At 36.5% G+C, this 14,958-nt stretch overlaps 1 protein-coding gene across 2 annotated transcripts in view; it reads right to left on the reverse strand.

Moving 5' to 3' along the window:
- The window catches only part of ZDHHC15 (zinc finger DHHC-type palmitoyltransferase 15), a 116,213-nt gene that overhangs the window by 41,201 nt on the left and 60,054 nt on the right, over positions 1 to 14,958 (reverse strand). Inside the window, exons 8-11 of one of the 2 annotated variants that reach the window (XR_009598894.1) lie at positions 10,070 to 10,202; positions 8,123 to 8,249; positions 4,205 to 5,917; positions 3,442 to 3,904 (exon numbers count right to left, since the gene is read on the reverse strand). Coding sequence is in view for 1 of the 2 variants with exons in the window: in XM_004022206.6 (XP_004022255.1) it covers positions 5,814 to 5,917; positions 8,123 to 8,249; positions 10,070 to 10,202 (364 nt within the window). In the remaining variant the exon portion in view is untranslated. Of the gene's footprint in view, positions 1 to 3,441; positions 3,905 to 4,204; positions 5,918 to 8,122; positions 8,250 to 10,069; positions 10,203 to 14,958 lie in introns of those variants that run through there. The other variant, XM_004022206.6, reaches the window with a different exon arrangement.

Consider the following 14,958-nt stretch of genomic DNA (forward strand, 5'->3'; position numbering starts at 1 on the left):
AGGGTGACAATATACAGCCTTGACGTACTCCTTTTCCTATTTGGAACCAGTCTGTTGTTCCATGTCCAGTTCTAACTGTTGCTTCCTGACCTGCATATAGGTTTCTCAAGAGGCAGGTCAGGTGGTCTGGTATTCCCATTTCTTTCAGAATTTTCCACAGTTTATTGAGATCCACACAGTCAAAGGCTTTGGCATAGTCAATAAAGCAGAAATAGATGCTTTTCTGGAACTCTCTTGCTTTTAAGATGATCCAGCAGATGTTGGCAATTTGATTTCTGGTTCCACTGCCTTTTCTAAAACCAGCTTGAATAACAGGATGTTCACGGTTCACGTATTGCTGAAGTCTGGCTTGGAGAATTTTGAGCGTTACTTTACTAGCACGTGAGATGAGTGAAATTGTGTGGTAGTCTGAGCATTCTTTGACATTGCCTTTCTTTGGGATTGGAATGAAAACTGACCTTTTCCAGTCCTGTGGCCAATGCCGAGTTTTCCAAATTTGCTGGCATATTGAGTGCAGCACTTTCACAGCATCATCTTTCAGGATTTGAAATAACTCAACTGAAATTCCATCACCTCCACTAGCTTTGTTTGTAGCGATGTTTTCTAAGGCCAAGTTGACTTCACATTCCATGATGCCTGGCTCTGGGTGAGTGATCACACCATCGTGATTATCTGGGTCATGAAGATCTTTTTTGTACAGTTCTTCTGTGTATTCCTGCCATGTCCTCTTAATATCTTGGTCCATACCATTTCTGTCCTTTATCGAGCCCATCTTTGCATGAAATGTTCCCTTGGTATCTCTAATTTTCTTGAAGAGTTCTCTAGTCTTTTCCATTCTGTTGTTTTCCTCCATTTTTTTGCACTGATGCCTGAGGAAGGCTTTCTTATCTCTTCTTGCTATTCTTTGGAACTCTGCATTCAGATGCTTATATCTTTCCTTTCTCCTTTGCTTTTTGCTTCTCTTCTTTTCCCAGCTATTTGTAAGGCCTTCCCAGACAGCCATTTTGCTTTTTTGCATTTCTTTTCCATGGGGATGGTCTGGATCCCTGTCTCCTGTACAATGTCATGAACCTCCGTCCATAGTTCATCAGGCACTCTATCAGATCTAGTCCCTTAAGTCTATTTCTCACTTCCACTGTATAACCATAAGGGATCTGATTTAAGTCATACCTGAATGGTCTAGTGGTTTTCCCTACTTTCTTCAATTTCAGTCTGAATTTGGTAATAAGGAGTTCATGATCTGGGCCACAGTCAGCTCCTGGTCTTGTTTTTGTTGACTGTATAGAGCTTCTCCATCTTTGGCTGCAAAGAAGATAATCAATCTGATTTCGGTCATAGTGGAGAGGTCTGACAGAATGTGGTCCACTGGAGAAGGGAATGGCAAACCACTTCAGCATTCTTGCCTTGAGAACTCCACGAACAGTATGAAAAGGCAAAATGATAGGATACCGAAAGAGGAACTCCCCAGGTCGGTAGGTGCCTAACATGCTACTGGAGATCAGTGGAGAAATAACTCAAGAAAGAATCAAGGGATGGAGCCAAAGCAAAAACAATACCCAGTTGTGGATGTGACTGGTGATAGAAGCAAGGTCCGATGCTGTAAAGAGCAATATTGCATAGGAACCTGGAATCTCAGGTCCATGAATCAAGGCAAATTGGAAGTGGTCAAACAGGAGATGGCAAGAGTGAATGTCAACATTCTAGGCATCAGCGAACTAAAATGGACTGAAATGGGTGAATTTAACTCAGATGACTATTATATCTACTACTGCAGGCAGGAATCCCTTAGAAGAAATGGAGTAGCCAACATGGTCAACAAAAGAGGACGAAATGCAGTACTTGGATGCAATCTCAAAAGTGACAGAATGATCTCTGTTCGTTTCCAAGGCAAACCATTCAATATCACAGTTATCCAAGTCTATGCCCCAACCAGTAACACTGAAGAAGCTAACGTTGAACGGTTCTATGAAGACCTACAAGACCTTTTAGAACTAACACCCCAAAAAGATGTCCTTTTCATTATAGGGGACTGGAATGCAAAAGTAGGAAGTCAAGAAACACCTGGAGTAACAGGCAAATTTGGCCTTGGAAAACAGAATGAAGCAGGGCAAAGGCTAATAGAGTTTTGCCAAGAAAATGCACTGGTCATAGCAAACACCCTCTTCCAACAACACAAGAGAAGACTCTACACATGGATATCACCAGATGGTCAACACCAAAATCAGATTGATTTACCTCCTAGGATATTCAAATTAAAACAATAATAAACAAATGTCCAAGTAATATTTCATTGTATATATGTACCACATCTTTATCATATATTAATATATGTGGAATCTAGAAAAATGGTGCAGGTGATCTTATTTGCAAAAAGAAGTAGAGACACCAAGAGGGAGGTGGGATGGGATGAATTGGAAAATTGAGATTGACATATAGACACTATTGATACTATGTATAAAATAGAGAACTAATGAGAACATACTATATAACTCAGAGGACTCTACTCAGTGCTCTGTGTGATCTAAATGGGAAGAAATCCAAAAAGGAGGGGATATATCAATATGTATAGCTGATTTGCTTTGTTGTACAGTAGAAACTAACACAACATTGTAAAGCAATGTTCAATACTATACTTAAATAAAAATTAATAAAATTAAAAAATAAAAGCAAAAGATAAGCAAATTGGACTTAACTAAACTTAAAAGCTTTTGCACAGCAAAGGAAACCATAAAGAAAATGAAAAGACAATCTACAGAATGGGAGAAAATATTTGCATATGAAGAGACCAACAACAGATTAATCTAAAAAATATAAAAACAGCACATGTAGCTCAATACCAAACAAACAAACAACCCACTCAGAAAATAGTCAGAAGATCTAAATATACATTTCTCCCAATAAGATATACAGATGGCCAAAAAGTACATGAAAAAAATGCTCACTATTGCTAATTATTAGGCAAATGCAGATCAAAACTACAATAAGGTATCATCTCACACTGGTCAGAATGGTCATCATCAAAAAGTCAACAAACAATAAAAGCTGGAGAGAGGATGTGAAGAAAAGGGAACTACACTGTTGGTGGGAATGAAAATTGGTGCAGCCACTATGGAGAACAGTATGGAGGTTCTTTGAAAAATTAAAAGTAGAGTTACCATATGATCTAGCAATCCCACTCCTGGGCATATATCTGGAGAAAACCATAATTTCAAAAGATACATCCACCCCAAAGTTCATATCAGCACTGTTAATATTTAGAATAGCCAGGACATGGAAGCAATCTAAATATCCATTAACAGGGGAATGAATAAAGATGTGGTGTATATATACACACAATGGAATATTACTCAGACATAAAAGGAGAGAAATAATGCCATTTGAAGCAATGTAGATGGAACTAGAGATGATCATATTAAGTGAAGTAGGTCAGACAATGACAAATACCAAGTGATATAATTTATTTGTATAATCTAAAAAATGATAAAAATCAACTTTTTTACACAACAGACTCACAGACTTAAAAAACAAGCTTATGGTTACCAAAGGGGAAAGGTGAAGGGAGGTTTAAATTAGGAGTTTGGGATTAACATATACATACTACTGTAGTGTTGGAGAAGACTCTTGAGAGTCCCTTGGACTGCAAGGAGATCCAATCAGTCCATCCTAAAGGAAATTAGTCCTGAATGTTCATTGGAAGGACTGATGCTGAAGCTGAAACTCCAATACTTTGGCCTCCTGATGCCAAGAGCTGACTCATTTGAAAAGACTCTGATGCTGGCAGGGATTGGGGGCAGGAGGAGAAGGGGATGACAGACGATGAGATGGCTGGATGGCATCACCAACTCAATGGACATGAGTTTGAGTAAACTCTGGGAGTTGGTGATGGACAGCGAGGCCTGGCATGCTGCAGTCCATGGGGTTGCAGAGTCGGACACGACTGAGAGACTGAACTGAACTATATATAAAATAGGTTAGTAGTGAGAAACTACTATATAGCACAGGGAACTGTACTCAATATTCTGTATTGAGAAAATGGGAAAATATGGGAAAATAATCTGAAAAAGAATTGATATATGTTATTTGTATAACTGAATCACTTTGCTGTATACCTGAAAGTAACACAACACTGTAAATTAGCTATGGTGGTGGTGGTTTAGTTGCTAAGTCACGTCTGACTCTTGCGACCCCATGGACTGTAGCCCACCAGGCTCCTCTGTCCATGGGATATTCCAGGCAAGAATACTGGAGTGGGTTTCCATTTCCTTCTCCAGGGGATCTTCCTGACCCAGGAATCGAACCCAGGTCTCCTGCATTGCAGGCAGATTCTTTACCAACTGAGCTATGAGGGAAGTCATAAATTAGCTATACTCCAATATAAAATAAAAATTAAATTAAAAAAGATGAAAAACTAAGGTAACAAGTGATGAAATGGTCAGAATTTGCTGTGGTAGTCAAATGGGATTTTATTCTATATATGTTTTATTACTTCAATCATTCATATGTTTATGAATTATTTATATTGTTAAAATTAATAAAAAGTCATAAGAACCACAGAAAATCTTCTCAGAACAATACATCAATCTGTCACTTTTCATTTGCAGATTTTTTTCTATGCATGTATGTACATTAATCTCATCCGAGAAATCTCTTTAATCTCTTGACTTCATAAAGGTGTTTCTTTACCTCATATGTTGCTGTACTAAAATAAGGCTGGCGTCTACCTACTGTACAGCCCAGGGTACTATACTCAGTATTTTGTAATAACCTACAAGGGAAAAGAATCAGAGTCAGCAAGGGGAGGTAAAGGGAGTTGCTTGTGTTAATAAGTTCTTTGGACTGGGTAAGAGCTCCTTCCTTTTTCTATCTATAGATTTGGCACCATTTTGTCTTACTTAGTCCTAGTGACAGTGCCTTATTCTAAAACTGGACTTCTGGTAGAGAAACAACTAGATATCTAACTGGGGAAACATTTAGATAGGCTTGTTTCCCACCTCTTCTCCCCATCTCAATGCCTTTCCAGGTCCTTATTCAGCTGTATTCATTCCAGGTATAGTTTGTGAAAACTACAACAAGTTCCCACTCAAAATTTCTGTCAGTTACTGCATTATTGGGACCAGTCTGGTACTAACAACATAAATAAATGTTGGAGGCACAGAAGTAAGCATAATATCACATGAAGACAAAGAATAGGTGGCAATGGAATACATGACATGAGAACTTAACTTTTAGCTCTTCACCAAAAAATCTCAAGATGACTCAATAATTTGATGGGAGAAGCGTCGAGGACAAAGTTCTGTTTATTTTACCTTTGAGGGCTGCCTTTTAGAAAAGTATACTACATGGATGTGTAGCCTTGTTCATATATACTATCATTTATTTTTTCATGCATTAGACAATTCTAAAGCAGAATGGGAATGAGATTTTAAAGAAAATGTAACCAGTGTGCATGAATCAGGGTAGAGTTGTTGCCCAATGATTGCATCAATTCAAGAAAAGCACTACAAGTTACACTGGCAGAATTGTTCACAAACATGTTTATTATGTTTCCTGATCTATCTGATTGGTTATAAGTTATAATATCACAAACTGGCAAGAAACCTTTCAAGCTGTCATCTAATCCTATCTAAGCCACCTATATTTGCTAAACAAATCTGGCTATACTTGCCTTTCTCCATCCAAACAGCACTTATGAGGTTGACATGCTTGCATAATCTTTCTGTACACTCCATTCCCATTATACCACATTAGTTGTGTTAACATAGTCTTTATTAGTCTATTGAGTGGAGAAAAGACTTCCTTCTCAACCTACTTACCTCGGCTGTCATCCTCATTTTCTTCCCAGGGCTCTTCATTTGCTAGCAATGGGTTCTGTGATTCATTCATAGACCTCATAGGGAAGGAGTGTCCATCACCAGGGCTGGTGGGAAAATGAAGGCAGTGAGATCTTGCAGCCTAGACTTTTTGTGAAGGTAATAACCCTATTAGAAGTAGGAGGGAGGTTCTTAGAAATATTTAAACCCTTTAGCTTATTGGCTAAAGTCAAACTGGAATAGGCTCTTATAATAGCATCATTTAGTTACTCTATTGCTCTCAATTTCTATATCTCATTTGTTTGTCTGAATCAGTGTTGACTGTTTTTGTTTTTAAGCAGCTCTTTAACTTGCTTCTCACAATGCCCAGTATAGCAAAATGCACATGTAGCAAGTTTCATAAATATAATTTAATGATGATTCCAATTTATACCCCGTTATATTATTGCTTTGGCTCTAAATTTTGAAGAAAAATTAGCAGATTCAGAGTCATTGAATTCAGTGGAGAAAAGCTGCTGTTAATTGGTGATAAATAATAATGATGTCTGAATGCCCTATTATTTCGCTTGTATGACAGAAAAGTTATTAAGGGCTGGGGGGAAAGCACCAGAGTGAGGCATTTCTTAGAGTGCAGATTCTGGGGGGCTATTATCCTACCTCAGAATTGATAGTTCTCTACAGAGGATGTAACTACACTGATTATAAGTGAGTGGGCTTTGATTTTTCTCTTGTTCTTTATTTCAAAGAAGACGTATTGAAACTTCCCTTTGGTGGAGTGATTGTGTGTGTGTTTGTGTATGTATGTGTGTGAGTGGGGTGTAAATAATTGCTGGTAATAGTTATTAACCAACATAATGCACTAACACAGATTTATCTTGTGATTTATAGCCAGGGCAGTAGGATATACCACAGCTCTAAATAAATGAACCTGTAAAATATTAACCAGTACAGAGGAACTATTAGGGCAATTCTCTTCATGAGAATTTTTTCTCAATTACCAGCAAAGTTTCCTCAAATAAATGAACAAATGGATGTCTGAAGAATGGATCTAAAAGGAGACTGAAAGAAGGCTATAAGCTTTACACCAGAGCTATTTTGTTGACGGTAGTTTAATCTGCTACATGAAGTCACTCAGAGGACACAAGCTCATCTCTCCTTTATTGGTTTCTCTTCATTCTTGCTGAAATTATAAGAATTACCTACAGTCCCTAAATCAATCTTTGTTTGTTCTTAAATTAAAAATTTAATCCAAAACTATGAAAAGTGAAGACAAGAGAAATAATTTCTAAGACTATATCACACATAGCACTAAAAGCATTTGGAGGTATATTTTCCCTCTGTTTCTTTTCTCTTTATATTTGCATATATCAAAAAACATAAGAATTCCATGTCTATTGTTCTATTAATTCCATTTCTGGGAATTTTGCTAAAGCTAGAGATAAACTAGACACAAAAATGTCCATTATGCTATTATTTCCAGCCAATAATTAGGTAACAACCTAAACATCTAACAATATGAGAAATATATATATATATATATATATATATATATATATATATATATATATAGTTTGCTGTCTTTAGTCACTCAGTCAAGTCTAACTCTTTGCGACCCCATTGACTGTACCCCACCAGGTTCCTCTGTCCATGGGATATATATATATATATTTATTATATATATATATATTTATTTATTTATTTATTTATATTCACAGATATATTTTTTCCCACTGGTTGGAATATGACATAGTCAAAGGTAATGGTTATAAAGACTATGTCACAATAAGGGGAAATGTTCACTGTATTTTAAGTGAAAAATGTAAAACTCAAAATAGTATGTATACTGTGATTAAAAATACATACAAATATATATATAGAAAAAATCGGTTGTTTACAAAATTCACTTATAAATGACTTGTACCAGTTTACACTGCCACAAACAAAGCATAAGAATGCTTATTTTATTACACCCTCACCTCCTGATTTATCTTCCCTAGTGGCTCAGCCAGTAAAGAATCCACCTGCAATGTGGGAGACCTTGGTTCGATTCCTTGGTTGGGATGATCCCCTGGAGAAGGGAATGGCTACCCACTCCAGTATTCTGGCCTGGAGAATTCCATGGATTGACTCTTGCAAAGAGTCAGACATGACTGAAAGACTTTCACTTTCACTAACCTAGTAATAAAAAACTCGGGAAATAGAGTTTTACATTGAACAGATATCTGCTGCATAATACCGTCAAAATTAGATTGCCACTTCAAGTCATGGTCCCACATCAACTTCTTTCACTGGTAATAATTACCATTACCTACCTAGACCCAATAGGTATCAACCAGAACTTCTTATTATCTCCAAACACTTGCTGGATATTTTTGACGAAGCCAAGGTTGAACCCATTTTTCTCTGGGCCGCTCATAAACACTGGAGTACAGAAGGCCTCTAGGGAGGGGCAGGGAAATTGAAGAAAAGAAGAGAGCAATAATCAGGACTATTATAATTTTACAGTTCTCCATAAATGTGACTTGTTTCTATGGTATCTTTCTGCTGTGGTACCATAGGCCTCTCATTCTTAGTTATTGCTAAATTATTTAGTAAAAACTAGCATAATTGCTTTACTACAAAGCAAATTTTTATTAAATGCAAAGAATTGGCACTCTTTTTTTTTTAAGGCAGAAGAAACAGGATGATAGAAATCAATGAACAGTAACGGAATGGTATGTATTTTGTACTGCATGTAAGGAGTGAAAGACCAAATCTGAGTGCTTTATTTGAATCTAAATTGTAATAACAGCCAAATGGTCTCTATATTTAGAGCTGGTGCCAAAATAATGACACATAGACAGTAATGACACTGATTTGGTTTTGAAACATTTCAGAAATGAAGATGTTCACATTGAAGCCTACAATGTAAGAAACTGAGTTTTACTCCAGAAAAAATGTCAATGAGTGAACTATAATTACCTCAATGACTACAGAAATTGGACCATGTTAGTGCACATTATTTTTAGATACACATTTATCCCATTAAGCAAACATTTTCACTGTTGGATTCTGGCTGCATCTAGTCATTTCCTTTTTGTTCTTTTTTCAGATTCTGTTCTCATGAAGCTTTTAGTACTTCTTTATATTGTGGCTAATCTTTAAACCAAGTGTGCTAATCTACCTCCCTAGCAACTAAGTGCTTCATATATATTTGGTTTAGGAAATACGTGCAAATACTTCTTAGCTGTCATAATTATTAGCAAATAAATTCCAAAAACATAGTGGCTTTCACACTATACTTTCCTCAAATTTACTTTGGCTAAACATTAAACATTTAGACATTTTCTCCTTAACCCTCATGCATTGATTTGTATACAGTATAAATATTTGTTTCACCATGAAAACAACTGTTGTACTGGATCCATCAGAAATATACTTCTACAAATAACAGCCCAGAGTATAGTGTAATGGAAAAATTTTCATTTCTTGTGCTCATTTTCTATAGACTCACTTGTTCAATGTGTTTATCTCATTCCCACAGTCCCTACACAGCTCCTTGATAACTATAGATATTCAATGATTTGTTGGTTTAGATTCTCTCTCAGGAGAATGTTTTTAGAAGTGCTCAATAAGATTTTTCTATCTTTATGACCTTGACCTCTCTCTGCCTTCTGATGTTCCCTTCTGTGCTGATTCTTTCCTGCACTCCCTTATGTGAACACCTTTCAGAAATTTTAATGCTGCAAATCTAGGGAGCTACCTGGAGAAGGAAATGGCAACTCACTCCATTATTCTTGCCTGGAAAATCCCATGGACAGAGGAGCCTGGTAGGCTACAGTCCATGGGGTCGCAAAGATCTGACAGTACTGAGCAACTACACTTTATTAGCCAGTGTGTATGTGTTAGTTGCTCAGTCGTGTCTCACTCTGTGACCCCATGGACTGTAGCCTGCCAGGCTTCTCTGTTCACAGGATTCTCAAGGCAAGAATACTGCAGTAGGTTGCCATTTCCTTCTCCAGCTATTACCCAGTATGAACTATAAAAAGCAGTGTTCACTTTTTATGTGAGGTTTTATTCACTAATGCTCTCTTTAGTCTGTAAGTTTCATTTACTATGGCTTTCTGTGTTTACATCCGTCCCTGTTTGGAGGCAAAGAAATGTCATTGCAGTTAAAATGCTTCATTCAAAGTTTTTCTCTTCCTTGAGAACAATCCACTGGTCACAGGGATATATATTCATATTTTTTTTTTCTTCCTAGTCTTAATATCCAATCTTACCTAAGGTGGTTTTGTTTCTGCTGACAAGCCAACAATGGTAACCAAAGAGAATCACAAGGCTGACAAAAAACATGCAGGCCACAAAGAGGAGAAAAAGGACATGGAACTTAGAGCGAACACCAGGCAATTCCCCCTAGAAAGGAAATAATAAACAGAAACAAAGGATTAAAGTTGTAAGGTTTGGGTAGTTTTTCTGTATTGGTTAGTACTTTTTTCATATATATATATAAAATTAAAATTAGATTTTGTATAAGTGTTACAAAATAGTTCTTTCTGTGGATGACCATTCCATATTATGGATATGCTTTTGGCCTATACAGCCTAAATGGATCTTTGCTTAAGTGCAGTTCAGTGTAAAATAGAGCATATAATGTGTCAGTTAGAAAAGAGTAACGTTAAAAGAGTATGCTCAGGACATAATTAGTATACAATTTCTTAAAGCTTGTACTCCATTTAGTTTGTAAATTATGAGTGATTAGCTAGAGGTGATCTTGACGTCATATCATATGGTTCATCCTCTTGCCTCAAAGGTGGCTTACTCTGGAATACTTTATATGTCATGTTTCTTTGGATGTATGTATGTTGAAAATGTCACAGTGATATATGTATGAAGTTAAAATACATAGGTAGTATTTTTAAATGTTCTACCTGTAAGTCATGACCTGATCTTAAAACTACTGCAAATTTTATGTGTTTTTTAAATAGCTGAATGTGCTGGTATGTTACATCCTATGAAACAGCTGTTTAGACAGTAAAATCAAGTAAGATTTGACAGGCAATTGTAGAAGTAGGTAGCTAAAGATTTTCACAGTTAGTTGAGACATCTTATTTTCCATATGGCAACAGTTTTTTTTTTTTTTAATGCAGCCCCTCTTACCTGGAAAACCCCATGGACAGAGGAGCCTGGAAGGCTGCAGTCCATGGGGTCGCTGAGGGTCGGACATGATTGAGCAACTTCACTTTCACTTTTCACTTTCATGCATTGGAGAAGGAAATGGAAACCCACTCCAGTGTTCTTGCCTGGAGAATCCCAGGGATGGGGGAGCCTGGTGGGCTGCTGTCTATGGGGTCTCACAGAGTCGGACATGACTGAAGTGACTTAGCAGCAGCAGCATACTAGAATGAATGTTCTAAAGTTCTATAGCATGCACAGAATGTAACATTTTGTCTTCTAAAGAGAACCTTAGAAAACATTTTCAATTTTGGAGTAAGCAATTGGGAGAATGACTTTTCTTTATTTCCCCCTTTCCTGTGCTGATCATTGTTTTGGTATGATGAATTGCTTTGAAATATTTCCAAATGCTCTTGAGTAATAAAGGTGATTCTTGGTTAAAGTGGACCTTGATATTAGGATCTAGTTCTACTACAGTTTGGAAAGAGAAAATTAAGGCTTAGAAACAGTTGGCAAATTCGGATAGTACAGTTTTTTTCTTCTTCTTGAAAAGATATTTATTTATTTATTTATTTACGTGTAAGGAAATATTAGGAGTCTTCTAGAGAGTATGTGTTTGAAGGATGAAGATAAGAGGAAGTAAACTAGTCAGATGCTTTCAGCTGAGGGGTGATCTAGGTGAAATGTGCCTGGGGGAAGAGTACTCCAGGATATAGCAACACCAAGGACTTTGACCGTCAGGAACTTTTATGTGAAGCTCCCTTTTGAAATGATCCCTCTACAAAATCTTGGCTTAACCACTCAAATTTAATTTAATTGATTTTTATTTCATTCATTTCAAATTTATAGGAAAGAATTTGTGGTGGTTTTTGACTGGCTGGACTTTTGTTTTCAAAATGTCTACTTTTTTATATTTTAAAGATCACATTTATTTTACTTATCTTTCATGTTTAAATGGACAATAGCAAATGGCTAGGTAGCAGGGACTGATATAAAGTCAGTTTACACTCTGAGTAGCTGAGCTGAGAGTCTTTCCTCCTTGAATTGCTCCTACAGAAATCTCTTCTGTCTGTCAAAGCATATCTATTGTGTTGTCCTTTGATAAACTCCTTAGATATTTAGCTTTTTTGATAGAAGAAAGTGACCCTATGTTCAAAGTTACCTTCTCAGGAGATAACCAAGCTAAATTACTCAAAGCAATAACCACTAGAAGCAGTTCAGGGGAATACAGGTAGAATAATACTATCATCTCAGTTCTAGTGGGAGAGGGAGAGGGTGGGATGATTTGGGAGAATGGCATTGCAACATGTATACTATCAGGTAAGAAATGAATTGCCAGTCTGTGTTCAATATAGGATACAGGATGCTTGGGGCTGGTGCACGGGGATGATCCAGAGAGATGATATGGGGTGGGAGGCGGGAGGGGGGGTTCAGGATTGGGAACTCATGTACACCCGTGGCTGATTCATGTCAATGTATGGCAAAACCAATACAGTATTGAAAAGCAAAATAAAGTAAAAATAAAAATTAAAAAAAATAAAAATAAAAGAATTCTATGTCTCTATGAAGAGATTCTTGGCCCCATGTGAGAGGTGTATATTATTACTTTTTCATAAAGCAAATATCAATTTCCTATCAAAGTAGCTACTCTTTAAGTTAACATTGAGAGGAGAACCACAATCTGATGGTCTTCTTCTGAATTATGTATTCCAAAGGAGGTAGAACTTCTTTATAGCAGGATCATAATGGGAAATAAGACATGGTACAGTGTTTAAGATTACTGGGCTGAGAGTCAGTTCAAGTTCTCGCTTTGAAACTTAGAAGCTGGGTGATCCTGAACAAGTCACTTAGCTACTATGACCCTCAGTTTATAATATTTAAATGAGACTAATACTTCCTTCTACCTACTTCACAAGGTTGTGGTGAGGATAAGATGAGATAATAGATATGAAAGTGCTTTGAAAATGGTAAAGTACCATACAAATGGAGGTTGCTGTTCTTAGGAACACAGCTAATCTCCTTGATATATGGTTTTTAAAATACATGGCACCATTTACTTTTCATTTTAGGGGAAGACTCAATTTAAACTGAGAAAGTCATCTTTAAACCACACCAAAGTGCTCTCTGGCTAGAGAGGCTGCAAAGAAGCACTTCTCTGAACTATCAATGCCCTTTTCATGATGAAGGCAAGCCAGGGCATGTTTCCTTGCCTCTCATCTGTCAGGTATGAGGTAGTCTATTGCAGAGAGAAAAAATGAAGGAATAGAAAAAGGAGAGGGCTATGTTTACCTCTGATAGTGCTTGTGAATACTGGTGCACTTCTGAAGATTAATTCATATCCAGATATTATCTTTTAAGAGTAAAAGAAGCATACTGCCCTGGGCTAGCATTATGGTATTTGATTACTGGCTAGGTAGGAGGGCCCAAGGAAAATGTGTGAAATACAACTAGCTCTTTAACAGTAGCTTACTGTATCAAGGACCAAGTAAAGTCTGTAGTAAAGACCAAGGCTGATACTTTCCCTGCTGAATTGGATGCAGGAGATTTTCTTTATGGTCAATGTAGTAGTTCAGTATGTGAAGAGAATGCCAAACAGGCAATGGAAACCTGGGCAGCAGATAAGAGATCCTGTGATGTGGAAAGCAGCCAAAGAAGAGACACAAGGATGATGATGCATTTTGTATTTTGGGAAAATTTGTGAGAAAACTTCACTTCTGCTTATACTTTTGTATTCCTGAGTTGAAGATTTTGATATGCATTATATAATTACTGATTCTTAATGTTATTAGATATGGGAATTGATTAAGTAAGTTGAGGGGAGAATGGAAAGTCCATACTTCTGTGATTTTCTACACTAGTACAGATGAAAGTACTAATTAATAATTTATATCTTCTCTTACTGCCTTGTCTTTCTCCTTTTTTCTCCAGTTTTTGATAACCTAGATTCTAGTCACTTGCTTTACCTCACTTGAGGTGAGATATTCCTGTTATACAGGCTCTTGTTCAGTTCCTAAAGTAATAACTAGTAGCTCTGCCCACAACTTTTTTTTTGCTATACCAGTTCATTTTGGAAAGCCCTCATCATGTAAGGTTATTTCTTAATAATTGTAGTTGTGGGAAAGACATATATTCTGGAGTTCTTTGGCATGAAATTTAAATATATATATATATATATTTTACTATACTGCTGTCAGATCCTGTAAACATATATGAACTGAAAATCTGCCTTCAATTCTTTTGGGAATAGATGCAATATAACTGATATCTTCAAGCAGAAGAAAGGTGAAAGGATTTTTAAAAAAATATTTCCTTATAATTATTGGAATCATGTTTTGAAAGGTAAAGTACTTTCAACATCTGTTTCATTTGATCTTGGCAAAGAGCCAGTGAAGCAGGTAGCAGAGCCAGTATGAGAACTCAGTTATCCTAAAAGCCAACCCAGAGTTTGTCAAAGTTCAAATAAGTTCCTTAATAGGGAGAGACTGGAAAAACAAGTTCATGTCTCACTTATTTCTTCCTTTTCATTTGGTCTTTTGTGAAGATGACTTAATGAATCTTTCCGATAGGAATAGGAATCCAATAGGAATTAAATCTCCTCTGAACAGGGAATTAGAAAGTATTTTCTGGCAATGAGGGAGTACTTCGTCAGCCTTTGTCTCAGGAAACTAGGGATTTAAAATTAGTTTCAACATTTTTCAAACCTAAAATTGGTAAAAAGTAGATTTTTAAAACTTGATTAGATAAATACATTGTAAAGAATCAGTAAGAGTAAAGAGATTAGGTTCCTGGAGGCCCAACAAGGTTATCATATGTAATAGTAAATTGTTTAGCTGACATCTAAATAACAGCTTCCTAAATCTCAGAATATTTAACATGGGAGACTCGTTTACTGTTTCTTCCTTTCTGATTAATTCAGTATTAACTACTAAAAAATGTAAAAAAAAAAAAAAGTAATTTGAACAAGGTGACAGATGGGAGCAGGTGTGTATTTATTCTG

The sequence above is a fragment of the Ovis aries genome, chromosome X (genome assembly GCF_016772045.2).
Source record: "Ovis aries strain OAR_USU_Benz2616 breed Rambouillet chromosome X, ARS-UI_Ramb_v3.0, whole genome shotgun sequence".
Classification (NCBI taxonomy): domain Eukaryota; kingdom Metazoa; phylum Chordata; class Mammalia; order Artiodactyla; family Bovidae; genus Ovis; species Ovis aries.